The sequence below is a fragment of the Gobio gobio genome (assembly GCF_949357685.1).
Source record: "Gobio gobio genome assembly, chromosome: 17".
Lineage (NCBI taxonomy): Eukaryota > Metazoa > Chordata > Actinopteri > Cypriniformes > Gobionidae > Gobio > Gobio gobio.
The window spans coordinates 13,498,230-13,518,295 of record NC_137110.1 but is presented as its reverse complement, the minus strand read 5'-3'; the positions used below and the strand labels follow the sequence as shown (position 1 = coordinate 13,518,295).

The 20,066-nt window shown below is 38.3% G+C and overlaps 1 protein-coding gene across 1 annotated transcript in view; it reads left to right on the top strand.

The window, feature by feature from the left end:
- Positions 1–20,066, top strand: part of srgap3 (SLIT-ROBO Rho GTPase activating protein 3) — a 140,373-nt gene that overhangs the window by 76,909 nt on the left and 43,398 nt on the right. The window contains exons 5-10 of the mRNA XM_079840412.1: positions 3,928–4,113; positions 9,776–9,904; positions 13,815–14,036; positions 14,705–14,806; positions 18,668–18,865; positions 19,413–19,497. Of these exons, the coding sequence (XP_079696538.1) occupies positions 3,928–4,113; positions 9,776–9,904; positions 13,815–14,036; positions 14,705–14,806; positions 18,668–18,865; positions 19,413–19,497 (922 nt within the window). The remainder of the gene's footprint in view (positions 1–3,927; positions 4,114–9,775; positions 9,905–13,814; positions 14,037–14,704; positions 14,807–18,667; positions 18,866–19,412; positions 19,498–20,066) is intronic.

Below are 20,066 nucleotides of genomic sequence, written 5' to 3'. Positions count from 1 at the left end.
GGGATAACTCACTTAACTGGAGTTAATGCAAACACTGAGGCGATTGACATTAAACAGCTCGCACTTTATTCCCCGTGAAACTCTCACAAGAGTGCGTCACAAACTCCATTCCGTCCACGGTGTTACTAAATAAAACTAAATAACTAAATGTGAGCAACAGAAAATAATCCGCACACATGGGAGTGCTCAAGGCGCAAAGTGCACACACAAAATGCAGGCAGTTCAACAGGGAGCGTGCAGCTCTTAAAGGGGCCACACTATATTCCTACTTGTTACATCCTCCTCCAGGTATGGTGTGGTGCGCACCCAGGTCCGCATGACAGCTTTCACATTACCAATTTTTCATACGAACTGTGCCCCATTCTGAACTAAACTGCCAGTGTGAAAACGCCCTTTATTTCTATTTTTAAAATGAGAGAAATCACTGCTTATTCTGAATTTTTAAGCTTAAGCTTAAGAGACATGCACAAGTTCTTTGAAAAACATCTATGACCTTTGATACATGTCTAGTTGTCATGCTCTGTTGAGTATGGTTTCACTAATAATAAACATAAATTTGCATAATGCATGCATATTTGTCCATACCCATGTTGATTAGAGTATTAAAAACTTGAAACGTATTAATTTAAGGTACATTTAGAACTGATACAAATGTGCGATTAAGCTGCGATTAATCGCGAGTTAACGCATGACAATCATGCGATTAATCGCGATTAAATATTTTAATCGATTGACAGCCCTAATATTTTTTACATTTTGAATGTAGTACTATTTGTTATATGTTGAGTTCATGTTTATAAAAAAGATGCTTCAGAGAGTGACGTCATATCACGATCGTTGATGTGTGCGAATACATTTTGCATGCTCAAAGTCTAGTGTGGCCGCGGCTTTATTCTGAGACACTGCTTATGCTTTATGGGGATAAAAAAAAGAAAACGATTTTTGCCATTATAGGGTGGCTGTGTACACCATGCCGACACCATGTAAAAGTGAATTTTGCATAATAGGTCCCCTTTAAAATCATTAGTCATCACCAGCAGTAAAAGTCACCATTTTTTAATAATCATGTCTGGGTGGTTTTATTCGTTTTTGTTTTGATTATATTTTTGGATGTTCATCAGTGTGTTTCGCATGTACAACCAGGCTGCTTTAAGAGTAGGGTGGGCAGGAGTGGCACTACTAGGTAGAATGAAGGAATAATTTAGATTTAGAATAACTAACTTGTTGATATAAGTGCAATAATTCTAAAACGAATGTCCAAAAAATAAAGGATAAATATTAAATAAACAGAGCTCAGCGCTCAAAAAATAAATAGAGCTCGTACAGGAAGCTGTTTTCGGAGTAAAAATGTGCGGGTTTGTTCGAATCAGCTTTGTGTTTCATACACACTTCCTTCAGAATCTCATTGTCTTTAGATCGCCCCCTCTTTCAGCCTCTGTCATCCCTGGCTTGACTGGAAGGCTTGGACTTTTGGTGGAAAGAGGCCGGATTATGGGTGGTATGGTATATCTGCCAAGTCCATACTCTCATGCATATTCATGAGATGGCCTGCTCTGTAGAGCTGACGGGAATACATCTGATCCTCCTCAACTGAGAACGACACACCTTCCCTGGAATGAAACTAGTCTGGAGATCATTTCAAGGCAGTTTCAGGATTGAGTTGTTTTGTATCACCATAGAAAAGTATATGTTATAATGTTAGTTACTTTCTTATATCTCAGTTTAATGTGCCGAGATGATATTAAAGGGTTAGTTCACTTCAAAATTACTTCATTTTGTTCAAACCTGTATGACTTTCCTTGTTCTATGGAGCCCAGTATTGTGCAGTCTTTACACGCTGCACTTTTCTGTATAATCTAAGTAAATGAAAAAAGAAAAAAAAGAAGGAAAATATACACATGATACACTGTGTCTCTTATGCTCAACAAAGCTGAATTTATCTAATGAAAAATACAGTAATATTGTGAAATATTATTACAGTTTAAAATAACTGTTTTCTATTTTTAATATATTTTAAAATGTAATTGATTTGTGTGATTTTCAGTCTTCAGTGTCGTGATCCTTCAGAAATCATTCTAATATGCTGACGTTTGGTCAAGAAACATTTCTTTTTCTGCTGAAAACAGTAGTGCATGCTTAACATCTTTGTAGAAACCGTTCTTCAGGATTCTTTGATGAATTGAAAGTCCAAAAGAACACCATTTGTTTGAAACGAAAATCTTTTCTAGCATTATAAATGTCTCTACTGTCACGTTTGATCAATTGGATGCCTCCTGCTGAATACACAGTATACATTTATTTCTAAATAAATAAAAATAAAATCAGCTTGTTCCGAAAATATTCCCCTGTACCATAGGTAGGGTTGGGAATCGTGAGAAATTTTTCGGTTCCGGTTCCGGTTTCGGTTCCGCCTAACGATTCCGGTTCCGATTCCGGTTCCATTAAAATTATTACACAAATAGTGGTAAAGGAAAAAGGCACAATACGCAACTCAAACAATCCATTTTGTGTTTATTACTTGCTCTAAAATTAATTTACAGGTTGGCAATGTCAAAAAAGTCCTGTACTGTACATATATTACAGTATTAATTAAGCCATTCTTGCAACACATTGTTTTTCAAATGAACACCTCTGAAATTGTCTTATTACATTTTATCTCTCTGTCTCTGAATAAAACCAAGTTATAAATTATATTTATTAGTTATATTTATTAATTAGTTGTATATTAATTTAATAGTATTTCAGTTATTCAGTGAACTTGTAAATAATAAATTGCAATTCAGCATTACAAAGGTAATTGTGCCTAAACGCTTACCTAAACCATGGTGACTCAACGGTTGACATACATACATATATATATACATACATATACATATATACATATACATATATACATATATATATATATACATATATACATATATATATATATATATATATATATATATATATATATATATATATATATATATATATATATATATATATATATATATATATATATATATATATATATATATATATATATATATATATATATATATATATATATATAGGCCTTACACTATAAATCTGGTATAAGCCCTGAGGCACTTTGTGCTGTAGCAAATGTTTTGTCAAATTGCTAGTGCAGCCTCCTTTGCATGTTATTAACTTTTCACATTTTGCTTCATTATCATTCATTCTTTGGAAATGAATCCATACTTGTGACTTTCTCTTCGCCATGCTGGTGGTCAACGAGAAAATATCTGACGCAAAACCGTAAATGTGTAGCGCGAGGGCTTTCAGTGCTGAACTGCTGCACTCCTGGAAGCGGCAGGCAACGTCATTAATATTCATGATGAGGTGAGCCAGAGTTGCCAGGTTTTCACAACAAAACCCGATCGCTTCAACCCGCGGACATGAAACACAGCCCGCGGCAACAGTGGAAAACGGGAAAGCGGGAAAACCACGGACTTGGCAACACTGGCTGTCACTCGCTATGAAAGGATACGCTTCCAGCGCTTCGCACACACATTGCACCAGAACCGTTTTCGGAACCGAAACTTAGGAATTTCGCGCGGTTCTGGTATTTTTCAAAAATCAGTTTCGGTTCTAAATAAGAACCGGTTCTCGGTTCCCAACCCTAACCATAGGTCTCAAATCTCATTTGTGCTTCCAGTATTCCAACAGATTTGATGTTAATGCTGCCAAAACCCATTGTTCTAATTATTTGGAAACGTGAATGAAATGTGGCTGTACAATGGAAGATTATCAGTGAATAATGACTCATTAAGCCTGTTTTAATTAAGGATTTTGGACCAATGAGATTTCAGAGTGGGCGGGGCTACCAAGTGGAACAGAGCAGAAATTAAAACTCTTTGCAAAATATCACTTGTTTTCGCAGCTGTTAGACGGGTCTTTATAGTATTTTATATCATCCTACAGGTGATGAAGACTTATCACATGTACCACACGGAGAGCATCAGTGCAGAGAGCAAGCTGAAGGAGGCAGAGAAACAAGAGGAGAAGCAATTTAGCAAATCTGGAGACCTTAACGTCAACCTCCTGCGCCACGAGGACCGACCCCAGCGCCGCAGCTCGGTCAGGAAGATTGAGAAGATGAAGGAGAAGGTGAGATTACTCTTATGAGACGGCCGAGCTCATAATGCTTGGCAGAGTGACTCATAATGCCAACCGGTTTTTATTAAACCAGAGCGCCGTTGCAGCCTAGAATCACATTCATTTCCTCTCCCGTCACTCTCAAGTAGGATTGTGACCCTTTAAGAGAAATGTTTATCTTATTTCAAGTGGTGTATATATTCTGTGCACAATGGAGGATAAAGCTGTTTGTCGCTCATTGACCGTGATAGGATGTAAAAGCCCATTTTTATATATCATCGTCTTGACCGATGTTATAAATTAGTCTTTTTATCCAAAGCTGCTTTCAGTGCACTTAATAGATAGACAGTCCCCCCGGAATAACCTTAGGTTAAGTGCCCTTGTTGTTGGTTAAGAGTTCCAAGTGCACAATCATGATGCCTCTTTGCGAGAATTAAACCAGAAACGAACTTCGATTAGAAGTAAATGCTGTTCCACACAAATGCATATCTGCAAATTTGTGTAGTTTATAGCATGCCTAATTATTATTATTATTATTTATAGCGTTCCTGTATCTCAAACAGGAGAACATGACATTACCAATGCCAAGGTTATGGGTTCGATTCCCCCAGGGAAAGCAAGAACTGATCAAAATTGAAATACCTTTAATGCATCGTACGTTGCTTTGGATAAAAAGTGTTGATGCTTTGGGCAATGTTCTGCTGGGAAACCTCGGGTCCTGCCATCCATGTGGATGTTACTTTGACACGTACCACCTACCTAAGCATTGTTGCAGACCATGTTCACCCTTTCATGGAAACCTTTCATGGCATCTGTAGGATGTGCTGAACAAACAACAAGTCCGATCCATTGATGACCCACCTCGCAACTTACAGGACTTAAAGGTTCTGCTGCTAACATCTTTGTTGCCAGATACCACAGCACACCTTCAGGGGTCTAGTGGAGTCCATGCCTCGACGGATCAGGGCTGTTTTGGCAGCAAAAGGGGGAACAACACAATATTAGGAAGATGTTCATAATGTTATGCTTGATCAGTGTATAATATAGTCATATATATATATATATATATATATATATATATATATATATATATATATATCACAAATAATTCGCCAAATTGGGCAGCCATACAAACAAGCACAGCACACCTGGACCTTTTTTTAATCACATTTTAAATCTGAATCACAATTTTTATTGCAATATTGCAATTAGATTTAATTACTCGGCTTAATTAGATCGTGCAGCCCTATCCTGAAATATTGCAAAATACATTTAGAAGCAATCCCACCTTCTTCCTAGTTACCGTCTCATCGGCTCTTAAAAGCAATGTAGGCACTAAGCTTTGAATGAACCTGATGGATGGGTTTATAAAAATGAATGTGGGCTGAGCCTTATCTAAGAATGGACAATGAGGTCAGTAAGACTGTAGACAGCCCGGAGACTGAATGGCTGGCTACTCACACAAACCAGATTCAACATTTCAGGTCAGTGACTTCAGCTGTAAATCATCGAATTCATGCTAATTCATAGCTAGTGATATGCACTCACAGGAAGCTAACTCATAATGACTGTGACACTATACAACAATAAAATTATAAATCAACATACAGGAATATTGTGCTTTTCACATGAGACGTTTTTCGTGTGAATGAATTCTGTTTCTTTAACTAGCCAGCTCTCTCTCTCTCTCTCTCTCTCTCTCTCTCTCTCTCTCTCTCTCTCACTTTTGCTCTTTGTGCTGCTGTTTTTCTCCTTCTGCTGTGCTCTCTCTCTCTCTCTCTCTCTCTCTCTCTCTCTCTCCCTCCCTTCCTCCACTTTCAGGCTGCAATGCGTAGAGATGTTGGCATGAAAGCCACTCAGCCTCACACTATTTATAACCATGGTAGCCATGGATGCTCTGTGTTTCTCTCTGCAGCCTGACCTGATTTCGCAGGCTAGCAGACTCTGTGGTGATCTTAGCACACCTGCAAGCCTAAATAGCCTTGATGGACTATCATAGCTAATGTGTAGTCTGATCATGCGGAAATACGTTTTGAACTGCGCAAATAAAAATCCAGTTGTAGATTGTAATAATTGGCAATTGATAATGATCAGAATTGTGCAGCCCTAATTTTAGATTTTTAAATGTGAATATTACAAAACAAGTATGATAACATGAAATACACTGCATCATTTATTCCGTTTATATGCTGGAAACATAAACGCCACTTTTATTACAGGTAGTATTTAAACTTACAAGAGATTACTATAATACGAACCCAGATAATTAAAAGGCTTTGTTTGAACTATATGATGATGTTCCCTTGTAAGTAGCAATTGACTGCTTAAGTTTAAATAATAGTCTGCACTTATATTGCTCCTGTCATATTTGCTTTCATAACATACTCGCGTAACAGTGATGGTTTAATCAGTCAGCCTCAACTCATTTGATCAGTTTTCAAGCATTTGTACTGGCATATACAAATCACTGGTGTTTGTTCTTCATTTAAGGATTTTGTTTTGTCAATACAATTATGTAGCAGTCAGCTGTTATTAATGGTACTAGAGCAGCTGTCTGCTTTGAGTGCTCAAGCTTTTTGATGAAAAATTCAGCAGGACCCAGCTGGATCTCATAAGCAGATGAGACTCAGTCTGTATGTCCCGTTTCAATTCAACGCAGTGTTATTTTAGTATCATTCATATACTGTTATAGTTTTTGCTCATTTTTGTTTGATTGTTAAATGTCTTTATATTTTTATTAAGTTTTCATTTTAGTTTTAGTTAATGATAATAACCCCAATTCTCTGAAAACTGTTCTATGGTATACACAGTATGTCATTATTCAGTCTCTCAGAATGTAGACGTTTTATATCCATTTCAGTCAGGGCCACTTAAGTCAAAAACATCATAGACAAACTTTTAGACAACTTTTTATTGGCATATTTTGCTAAATTTAGATTTGCCGATATGTTATAAATCCCTGTCCTTATCATGAGCTCCATTAAAAGCCAAGACAGGGAACAGCAGCAGCTTCTGGGGACAACCTCCCATATTTTTAAACTGGGAGGGCAGTGTAAATCCCTTATTGAGAACAGAGCATGCATCCATGACAACAGAATGACATTGATTAAGTTAAACACAGTTTAAGGAGGAGCTGGGGTGGAGGTGGGTTGCAAAGCAGCGTGCAGTAGAAGCAGCCAAGCTGGCAGACTGAATTGAAGCTGCACTTAAGTAAGGCGCCCTGTTTGAGAGTTGCCAATTGACCTATCGGTAAGCCCCGCCCCCCTTAGTTACTGTTGCTAACTCGGACAAACAAACGGAGTTGCTATGTCTTACAATGTACAGCTGTCAGTGTGAAAACCTTATCCCAAGATGTGTTTGGACACAGAATGTAGCGTATACCCCGTCCGAATGATGGCCAAACTTTACTGATGGTTTATCAAGTTTATTATGTCCTTTTTCACTCCAAAAAAATCATCGTAAGAGCTGAACAAACAAAGCATAAGAAGTGCGCATTAACGTCTCATTCACAAACTCTCTCTCTGCGTTGCATTACCATTAACATACACAGCAAATTACACAAAAACACTCATATAATACAACTAACAGTAAACAAACATATACAAAGACCGTATGCCTTTTCGGGGGTGCAGTTAATAACGTGTTAACTTTAAACCAAACAATTCCGATAAACTGCGTGCAAGCTCTTCCTTTCACTAACGTTAAGCCGTAGACTATAATACCCATCAAAATATGAGTCCCCCTTAGTAGGACAGATAAAGTAGTCCTTAAACATATCTAAAATTAAATTAATTTACATATAACCAGTTTAATATGGAGAGACACTGAAATGTAGACCTTCGTGTTTTTGACCTACAGTGTTACATGATGTGAGAACAGTTAGTTATTTCGGTTTGTATGTTAGCAGGGACTTTAATCGAAACTTAACGAGAGTATGACAAACAGAAAATCCTCTCAGGATACCTGGAATCAGTGTTACAGTACCTCAGGCACGACATTTTAGCATTTTTGTAGCATAAACACCATCAAACCGATGAGAGCTTCGGAAGTTCCAATGTCTCTCTATGGCGCTGAAACCTAAAGATGTCCGAGTTCCGGTCCCAGCGCAACTGATACTCAACTGCTATTGGCTCATCTGCGTTCGAGGGGAGGGGCTTACCGATAGGTCAATTGAGTGCATAGGAATCGGCTCACCTGATATGGGCGGAGTTGGAATCTTCCAATCTGCTGATAGCGGAGCTTGACTACGTGGCCTGCCTGAACTAACGCAGCATGCTTAAATTGTTCTTCATGCTTTTTACCTACGATTAAAAATTGCAGGCTGCTCATATAATATCTGTACTACTTATAATATCTGTAAACTCCAAAAGATATGTTCTATTGTGTCTTTGAGTACCATTAAAGGATTACTTCACTTTGAAATGAAAATTATCCCATTATTTACTCACCCTCAAGCCATCCTAGGCGTATATGACTTTCTTCTTTCTGATGAACACAATCAGAGTTATATTAATAAATATCCTGACGCTTCCAAGCATTAAAATGGCAGTGAACGGGGTTAAATATCAAAAAAGTGCATCCATTCATCATAAACGTACTCCACTTGGCTTGAGGGTGAGTAAATCATGGGGTAATTTTTATTTTAAAGTACACTAATCCTTTAACAAGTAATTTTGATTTACTGGGGCTAGTTTCCTTAATGGAAAGTTGTCGCAAGGGCTATATCTGTAACTCAAACAGTAGAGAATGGCAAAAGGTCATGGGTTCAAGCAACAACTTATAAAATGTGTACCTTGAATGAAACTTTAGTCACTTTTGATAAAAATGTCTGCCACAAGTTACAAGTTGAAAAAAAACATTGAAAATAATCTGTAAAACATTTAGAATATAGATATGTTGTTCATTTTTTTGTTTACCTTAATATTTCAAGCAAGTGTATTCCTTTTAAATCAGTGTCAAGTTAATATTGTGACAACTTAGTGTCACAACAAGCCCCGATCAACCCTATTACTGAAAACAACTAATGTTAATTTGAATAAAGTATTGCGTTACTATATTGGGTTCCTCCCTTTAAAAAGAGTGCAATTGCATGACTTAATTACTTTTTATGAAAAGTAATGTGTTATGTTACATTAAGCTACAAAAGTTACAAAAGAATAGGACACAGGAGAAGAAAGTTCAATGCTCTTAGTTCAGCAATAAAAACAAAAGAATTAAAAGCAAATATGATGGTTAACTAAAGTAATTTTCACTTAGTGTGGTCAGCAGCAAAGACATTGGTTAATAAAGTGAGAATAAATGCATAAAGTATATTTGTGCTATTTAACATGTATACTTAGTGCAGGTTTGTGTAATATTCTGAGTTTGCATTTCACTGTTTTTATTCATTTTGAAGAATACTGAATCTGTTTTTGTGCAAGTGGGATGAGTAAATGCCGGCTCACATTTAGTCTAGAACTACAATAACCAGCATGTTTACACAGCGCACAAAAACCTCTACACATTACTCCTCAACATGGGGGTATCAGAGGTATCAGTCAATAAATGGGAAAACAAAGTTACTTGAAAAAGTAACTCTGATATTTTGTTGTAAATTGAAAAGTGATGCATTACTGATTAGGTAACACTAACAATAACGATTAACTGATTTATTCCCAATTTTGTTTCCTTCCAGAGGCAAGCCAAGTACTCCGAGAACAAACTGAAATGCACAAAAGCCCGCAATGACTATTTATTGAACCTGGCAGCCACCAACGCCGTCGTGGCAAAATATTACATCCATGATGTTTCGGATATGATTGATGTGAGTATGCACAATGAGGCATGCATTTTCTTGTGTGTGTATCAGCTTGGATTTAAAGAGTTGAACTGATGAGGGCTCAACTCCATCTGTTTCTATTTGCATTGTGGGTGAAGTGTCTGCTTGTTAATATGGTTTGCCTCATTTCTTTTCTCTAAACGTTTGCTTTGCATTTTGCTAGAATGTCATTGTTATTGAATCGCATTTGTCTACTGATTTTATTTCCTTACTCCCTCTGATGTTTGTGTTTTTATTGAAATATGAATCCCCATTACTGTAACCTTCTAATCTGTTTTGCAGCTTCATTCAGCAAAGGACGATTAAATCTATTATTCTGTCAAACCAGAATGATTTTTTTGTCAGATCTGTAACAAGAAAAGGGAATTACTAGCTTAATTGCATGTAAACCTATTTTCGGCTTTTAATTCACAAAATACTTTTGCATATATAACAAGGCTGTCAGTGGCACTGGTATCATCCTATTAAAAATATGCTGAGACTGGATTGTTGATGTGAAGTATACTGAAATATTTCCCCTCCTGGCTCGGCTCTCCTGTCTCTGTCATGTTAGCATTAGTACGGATACTGTAGATAAACCAAACCTTTGTGATTTCTGCTGAGAGACGCAAAGAGTGTCACATTGCTGTCCATCAGTACGCCCTGATATCCTGGAGCAATTTAAGAAAATACAAACCCACACACAGCACACACACACTTGTACATCTGATAACAGCAACAAAGGCAGAGAGGAAACATAAGCTATTATAGATAACTTTTAAGCCAAGATTTATTCCTCTATGCAAACTACTGCAGTCACATACTGCATGCTTATCTTTGTTATCTTAGTTTTGTTAGGGAATGTTGTATCGGACAGTAAACCTGTAGGCTTTTTCTATACTTTTGACACGTTGAAGTTGTAAGAACTCTGTAAAGGGCTCCCAGTTAGGTTGTTGACACAGGTTTACCTTTAAAACCACTAAGTGGTAGAAACCACTGAACCAAAACTCACAAACTCCCACATCTACCATTGGGTATATAGAAATTCATGTGGTACTTGTGGCCTGTCGTGGTGAATTAGGATGCCAGGTTACCTTATACCAGAAATGTACGGTTTGCTAGCTGATCCAAAACTTTTGAATGACCACAACCCATAGTGCTGGTGCTTCAAAGAAACCAGGAGGGCTTTACATATCCTCTGTTTTAAAGGATAGTTCACCCCAAAATGAGTTCTGTCATCATTTATCCTAATTTACCTGGTCATAATTTGGTTTCTCTGTTGAACACAAAATAATATCCACTATATTGCCAAAAGTATTGGGACACCAATACTTTTCACTAATTTAAGGGGTTCCAATCACTTCCATGGCCACAGGTGTATAAAATCAAGCACCTACGCATGCAGACTCCTTCTACAAAGAAGTCGCCAACTTTCTGCTGAGTCTATAGCTACAGACCTCCAAACTTTGTGTGCTCTTCAGATTAGCTCAAGAACAGTGCGTAGCGAGCTTCATGGAATGGGTTTCCATGGCCGAGTAGCTGCATCCAAGCCTTACATCACCAAGTGCAATGCAAAGCGCCGGATGCAGTGGTGTAAAGCACGCCGCCACTGGACTCTAAAACAGTGGAGATGTGTTCTATGGAGTTACGAATCACGCTTCTTTGTCTGGCAATCCGATTGACAAATCTGGGTTTGGCGGTTGCCAGGAGACCTGCCTGACTGCATTGTGCCAAGTGTAAAGTATGGTGTGGGGTTGTTTTTCAGGGATTGGGCCCCTTATTTCCAGTGAAAGGAACTCTTAATGTTTCAGCATACCAAGACATTTTGGACAATTTCATGCTCCCAACATTGTGGGAACAGTTTGGGGATGGCCCCTTCCTGTTCCAACATGACTGCGCACCAGTGCACAAAGCAAGGTCCATAAAGACATGGATAGGCGAGTTTGGTGTAGAGGAACTTGACTGACCTGTACAGAGTCCTGAGCTCAACCCGATAGAACACCTTTGGGATGAATTAGAGCGGAGACTGCCAGCCAGGCCTTCTCGTCCAATATCAGTGCCTAACCTCACAAATGGGCTTCTAGAAGAATGGTCAAAAATTCCCATAAACATTTACGCATTTGGCAGACACTTTTATCCAAAGCGACTTACAGGGACCTTATTACAGGGACAATTCCCCTGGAGCAACAAGGAGTAAAGTGCCTTGCTCAAGGACACACTGGTGGTGACCGCTGGGATCGAACCAGCGACCTTCTGCATATCAGTTCCATGGTTTAACCCACTGGACCACCATCTCACTTCTCACTCATAAACACACTCCTAAACCTTGTGGAAAGCCTTCCCAGAAGAGTTGAAGCTGTTATAGCTGCAAAGGTTGGGCCAACTCCATATTAAACCCTACGGATTAAGAATGGGATGTCATTAAAGTCCCAGTGAACCGGAAGTTGCAACTGATTTTATTTCAGTTCTGTGACGTATTTCCAAGCGAAACGGAATATTGAATAGAGGGCAGGGTTTTACTTTAGCGCTCCGCCTCTCCATCTCTCGCTCGTAGCAGACAAACGGTTGAAGTGGTTAAGGATATTCAAACTCAAGCCGTCAAACTGACGTCATCTGAAAAGAAACGCCTTTCCAGACCGGAAGTTACTTTTCAGATTTTGATTAAAGATTACCACGACGAACAATTTTTTTTCTGTGTATTAACTTGCATGGATTAATTGTTCACCCTAAGACTAGTAATGCTTGCTAACAAAGTAAATAAGGTAGATTTTTGATTTCATGAGGACTCATCATTCATCATGTGTTCATGTGCATGTAAAGGCAGACATCCCAAAACTTTTGGCAATATAGTGTATTTTGAAGAACTGTATATTTTAAAAACTGACTTTTATTGTATGGACAAAAAACATAGATAGTTAATTTGTTTATATATATATTTCCCCCTTTCAAATCTAGAACCCTATACAGTTAAAACGGTTTTAGATAAGACAAACCTTTATTTTTAAGAGTGCAGGGTCAGAAGTAGGGTAGGTCTGTCAAGCTTAATAGTTTTCAGAGACTGACAGTGAACCAAATGCAAACAGGTTTATAAATCATGGCAAAACTTGCTATCCCCAAAGCACAGTAGAAAATGTGTGGTTTTCTGCTTTAGACCGAAATACGTTTGCCTCAGGGCAAATAGCGATTTCAGCATTACTGATACACAATAAATATGTCTGGATTTACTTCTGTTTGTGATTATGATCTATAGTTATTTGCAAATACTGAGAAATAGCACCATTGCTGTTATTTGACCAAGAATGTGCAAGTACCGATCTAAACTTGGTGATATTACTAGCTTTTTACAAATGTACACCTCCTCTCCTGTAGCTTTGTACTGCTAAATAGAGTGTGCCACAGGCTATGGCCATGTAGTGTTTGCACTCAAATCCTTTTGAGCATAATATATGGATTTACAGTCCAATAGAGCGGTAACTGCCTCATCGCAATGACTCACAGAGGTTTATAGTTTCCCTCAAGCAATTTTAAACTTGCTCCACGTTGCTAAAAGAGGTTACTTGCACATTTGTTGCACGTTTAAACTAATTAGCTAAGATATCCCACTGCGCATGTTCTTCTAATTATAGATACTGACGATCTTCATTCTCCACAGGGCGAAATTCACGCATTTAGATCAGGTCATTTTAATGACACTATGCACAGAGACATAGGAGATGCTACCTGTCTTACAGTTTGTCTTGCCAGAGTGAAATGTGAAATCTCAAGACTGCTAAAAATAGACATCACCATGGAAACATTTAGGCAAATAAAGTTTCATTTATACTGTCTTCATAGGAAGAAAGATCGGATTGGTGTTCCTCTGAATGTCATACAGGCTCGCTTTATCACTCATCTTTCATTTTTCTTCTTTCCACAGTGCTGTGACCTCGGATATCATGCTAGCTTGGCGCGCACATTAAGGACGTATCTGTCTGCTGAGTATAACCTGGAGACCTCTCGCCATGAGGGTCTGGACATCATTGAGAATGCTGTAGACAACCTGGACCCTCGCAGTGACAAGCACAAGATCATGGACATGTACAATCAGGTCTTTTGCCCACCCATGCGCTTTGAGTTTCTGCCGCACATGGGAGATGAGGTATCAAGCTTTCAACGTACCCAATAATACCTTATTAACGGAACAGTTCACCCAAAAATGAAAATCCTCTCATTATTTACTCCAAACTGTATGACTTTCTTCTGTGGAACGCAGAAGTTGAATTCTTAATGATTTTTTATAATTAACACGAGTGGAGAACACTCAGCAATCAATGATAAGAGGTGTATATATATTCAGCAGTCTCACCTCAATTCGTTGACAGTTTAGCAGCATCCCTCCACCACCCCTTCTCCACACTTCTAGTCCTAACCATTTACATACAGGGGGAGTACTCAAGGTTTGGGCCAAATTCCGAGCTCGGAGCCCTCTCCCCGGACAGCACACCAAATACGCATTAAACTTTACTCCCTCTAATTGTATGTAAGTGTGAACTCGTGAAAAGATTATCCTGGCCACTTAATTTCCATATAATGAAATATTTAAAAAACACCATAAAACAGTTGCATTACAGTGGTCCATATCACTTATAGTGCAAGCTACATATTGCGTAAAAAAATAGACAAAATTTGATTATTGGGTTTGGAACAACATGAGGGTAAATGATGACAGAATATTCATTTTTCGGGTTAAGAATAATAAAATACTAAATGTTTATTGAAGATCTAAGACATGAATGTATGACAGAGAGAAACTTCTTTGCATTTCAGGTGTGCCAGGTGAGTGCGCAGCAGCCCGTGCAGACTGAACTTCTGATGCGTTACCACCAACTGCAGTCCCGTTTGGCCACACTCAAGATCGAAAATGAGGAGGTAAGAATCATCACAGTTACTACATTCAATATTTTATCATGGACATTATCATGCTATTCACCTCTCAATAATAATGATTTAGTCTCAGCCTCAGATGCCACAGACCGTTCACATAATGTGATGCATATTGCATAGCTCTAATCTGGTTTTATCCAATTTCCAAAATGTCAGGGAGTGCAGGTCTTTATCAGTCTGCTGGGAAACAAAGTTACGGTACAGTAACTTTACTGATACATCGCCAAGCAGCTACACTGAATGCTTCAGTAGAAGATCTAGTCAATTTAATTTGGGGATTTTATAGTTCAAGGCATTAAATCTTGAGGGGTATTCAGAGTTTGTTAGAGTACGACTGTATATTCCACTTTGTTCTCAAAGTTATTTGAGATTTTGGATTTAAGGCCATCTCCAAACATAAAAAAAAACTTGTTGGTTGATCAAAGGCCTGTACACACCGGGACGAATATCGCGCGTGCTTATCGCTAGCGTTTTTCGTGACGTTTTTCGGCGCATCTTGAGTGTTCACAGCAGAGCGATTTTCACTGGCGATGCCAGTGAGTGAACGTGCACATTCAGTAGATAGCGCTCCCGGTACACAAGGTGGTGCTCCGGCACTTTTTGCTTCTGACACTCACTTGTCACACAGAAGAAGAAGAGAGACAGTATTTATGTGCCTGCCAAAACCATAGACATATAATGTCTATGGCCAAAACCATTCACACACTTTTTGCTAACTGGCAAGCAGCATTAGCAGCTCATCTTTTTCTTTGTCTACTTACTACTTCTTCATCGTATCAATGTGGGCTCTGCAAGACCGTTTTGTGCTTGAGCGCTACCAAGTCGTGTTTTACTGTCACTTCAGCAGCTCCAGGCACGTGAACACAAGCGCTGATCTCATTGGTTGGCCAGTTTTTAACACGCCGCGTCAAAATAAAAATGAACCTGAGGCGTTTTTTTTACAAATGACGCTTTTACGCCTGCCCTTTTGCTCGTTGGTGTGCACACTCACATTGGCGCCCTTTGTTTAGTCACAAGGCGTTAAATGTCGGCGATAAACGCAGACGAAAATCGTTCCTGTGTGAACAGGCCTTTACCCGCGCAATCAGAGATAGCCCTGTTTACGTTTACGTCTTTTTTAGAACAAGCTACAAAGTGGACCCATACATCAAACCCATAAGACGAATCTAATGAAACATGAAAATCATGGCAGCCCAAAATTTGAAGACCAAAAAAGTGCTTCCATCCATTATAAAAGTAAACACATGGCTCCAGGGGGTTAATAAAGCCCTTCTGAAGTGAATCGATGGGTATTTGTAAGAAAAACATCCATATTTAACACGTTATAAAGTAAAATATCTAGCTTCCGGCGGGCCGCCGTCCGTATTCAACTTACGATGACGTCGGATGTAGCATAAGCGTTTTGAACTGCGCGAGACGCTACACTTTTTTCATAAGTTGAATACGGAAGGCGGTCTGCCGAAAGTTATTTTCAAACCAAACAGCTTTCTGTTTGTCATTGTGGCAAATTCGAAAAACTGCGTGGGGAAATCTATTGCCCATACTCAAAATTTCTGATCATGGGATTCCTATTGAGATTAATGGAGTTTCCTTGCGCAAATTCAAGGAACAACAGTAAATGTGACTGCACCTTTATTCCGAAGATAAAAAAACGTGTCTTTGTTTATCTTTGAATCTTCGTCCTCTTATAATTTTCAATCCCTCCACTTTAAGAAACTGACGTCACGTTATAGAATTAAAATAGGTTTGTGAACTCCAGTTCCTGTTAACTTTAACTCCCGCTGGTGTAACCAAATGCTTTGGAGAGTGTTCAGTTTTATTTACACCTGCTCATTGGAAAGATTCATCAGCTTCTTTAGTATGAGTCATAACTCTGCAGAAAGCCCAACTGCCTCTCTCACACGAGTCTTTAGCACTCAAAGAGCCCTCGGCTTTACTCGTATACATTTTTTTCTGCCGTTTTTAAAGCACTCAAGAGAATACTTCCGCCTAGCAATCAAACTCATTGCAATTTAGTCCATCTTTCCTGGGAACTGAGAGTGTATTTTTAGCATACTCATCTGTTAATGGTGTGTTTCTTTTGGGATGGAACGGCTATCTCCATGTTTGGTCTTCGGTGAGGGTTATTCTTTGTCTTGGGAGAACGAATACAACTTGGGCGCATTACCAACCAACTAAGTGTATGCAGGTGCTAATGGCCTTTATAATAGCTCCCGTCTGTGTGTATTGATGACTTCATCTTGCCCTTATCACTTTGTGTCTCATAACCAGCTAGTAATGGATGATTTTGTGTCATATAGGAAATGTGCCACATTAATCTTTGAGGGCCTGTGGCCAATTTACGCACCGGTCACTACAGCATTCAGACAATCCTTGATTTCTTACATTGGTGGGAGTGAGGTCCTGGGGTCGAAGGGAATCCAACCCTCAAGAGATCAATGGGATCTATTGGGATTTAGGAAGATTTCAAGATGTATACTGTATACTACTGTACACGCTCAAAGGTCACTTGTGGTTTGGCTGTTTTGTCGTTAGGGCTAGGGATCAAATTTTGTGTCTGGGCCGTTGCTCAGTTTTGAGGTTTTAAAAGTTATACCTGCATAAGCATTCAGATAGGCTGCAACACACTGTAGGCTTATGTATCAAAGTGACACATAGATGCTATTGCAGACATAAGGTTGAAGCTCATTGTAAACTTTTTTTTCTTCCTGTGATTTGTTTTCTCAACCAGTGAACACATTTTTAGTCTTTCAATATCCTTAAGCTCATATTGTGGGTTTGAATATATCACAGTGCCACAAACCTGTTATTGGAAACCTGTTATTGCAAAACAATAAGCACTTTTTTCAACTACAATGGGGACAGAAAATGTTATTTTAACGTATTATAGAAGTTCCCACAATAAAGATAGTTTTTTTCTGATGGCTTGATCGGGCCAGTATTTTTTCTTTCTTGCCCTGCCAGCATTATATGACAACAACACGATAATACGTGAAGTATTAACATGATGTTTTATAGCATCATAATATTTTTCATTTAGCATTTTCTTTTTCTAAAGAACCTAACTATGGAAGCCTCTTTTCTTTATGCAAAAAATAAAAAGGAATTTACATCTCATTTACATATTTTCAGACTTATTTCTTATTTGTAACTTTTTATTGTTTGCTTTGAGACAGAAACAGTCTTCCATATATACCTCCATGACTGCTATAAATTCATAAACAGACTTTTGCTGGAAAACCATGGCATATGATGTTAACAAAAGTCATTTTCACAGTTTCAACAAATTCCCACTTTCTTTTTATTTACGTCACTGTCCAGCATCCAGAAATATACACTGCTGTTCAAAAGTTTGCGGTCAGTAAAATGTCATATTTTTGAACAAAGTGCCTTATGCTCACCAAGGCTTAATTAATTTGCTTAAAATTACAGTAAAACATTGATATTGTCAAAATAACTGTTTTCTACTTTAATATTCTTTCAAATGTAATTTATTCCTGTGACATTTTTCAGCATCATTACTCCAGTCTTCAGTGTCACATTGTGTCATTCTAATAAGATTTGGTGCTTCAGAAACATTCTTATTAATGCTGAAAACAGTTTTGCCGCTTAACTGTTTTTTTTTTTGTGCCTTTTTTTCAGGATTCTATGATGAATAGAAAGTTGAAAAGAACAGCATTCAATCTTTACGATAATTTTTGATAAATTTAATGCATTCTTGCTGTATAAAATAATTTATTTCAAAGTTTGACCCCAGGCTTTTGAACGATAGTGCAAATATTATATTCTAAAAGTCCATATTCATCTCTTTTTGACCTTACTGAGTCCCTGCTATGCTTTAATTAGGTACGCAAGACCTTGGATGCCACCATGCAGACTTTACAAGACATGCTGACAGTGGAGGACTTTGATGTGTCAGACGCCTTCCAGCACAGCCGATCCACAGAGTCCATTAAATCTGTGGCTTCCGAGAGTTACATGAGCAAGTTAAACATTGCTAAGAGACGAGCCAATCAGCAGGAGACGGAAGTCTTTTACTTCACTGTGAGTGGCGTTATTTTCTCAGACCATAAGAACTGGGCCCACCAGTACCGTTTTTACTTTTAGGCCATTTTTATATGACATACGGTAATTGTGTTTTTAAGTTACTGACATATGCAATTAATTCAATTTTTATTTGATTGGCAGTCCTAAGTATTAGTTATTTCAGACATAAGATGGCAAAACCCTATATCTTCCATTTATAAGATGAAGTCCTGGTTCTCAAGATCTCTGGACTATCAGTAGATCTTTTAATACATGGTTCTCATCAGAATGGTCTCTGCAAACACCGATATGAAAGTCTACTCAGGCTGTCCTATCTATCTATCCAAACTCAGTCATCACACATGAATCCGCAAAACATTCGTGACAAGGCCCATGCCTCACCAATAAGACGGAAATTAAATCCTCCTATCGGAACAGATTGAATTTGCGCCGTGCAAAGTACAGCGAAATCTGTTCTTTGTTGTCCACAGCACACATCACTCCCCAGTTTTAGTCACATCCTATTAAAATCATTAGCTCACTGACGCCTTCATCTGTGTCACAGAAATTCAAGGAGTACCTGAACGGCAGTAACCTCATCATTAAGCTGCAGGCCAAGCATGACCTGCTGAAACAGACTCTGGGGGAAGGTGAGTTGTCTGTTTATTAAATAAGTTTCTCTCTGCTCTCTGGAAATGCTGAGTGCCAGCTAAGCCTCTGGCACCTAATTGCAAATTTTGTCACTGTTGGATACAAAATGGAAAGTTGTAGCTGCACAGCGAGCTCAATAAGTTTATGACTATTGAATGGTTCTGGACTAATTGGAAAAGACATACAGAAGTGAGATCCAAAAGTTTAAGACCACTAGTGAAAAGTCTTCTATTGTGCATCTACTTGTTGAAAGCTGGTTAAACTGAGATGAACTCCACAAGTTTGTGCAAACTTGATGATCATGTTATCCAGCATGATTTGTACAAAGGTGTTAAAATGGTCAGTGTCACCAATTTGCTTATGTATTAGTGACCTAGAAATAGTTCAGAATATAATATTTTCTTTTTTTATGAAGGTTTAATTGTTTAATTTTTTCAGAATCCTAAAAATAAAAATAAAAAATTAGTCCCTTGACAGTCCTAATGATTAGTTATTTTGGACATAACGTGTGTATATTGTGGCAGGAGGAGTAACAACTTACACATTGGGTGTGGCATCAGGCCTCGGA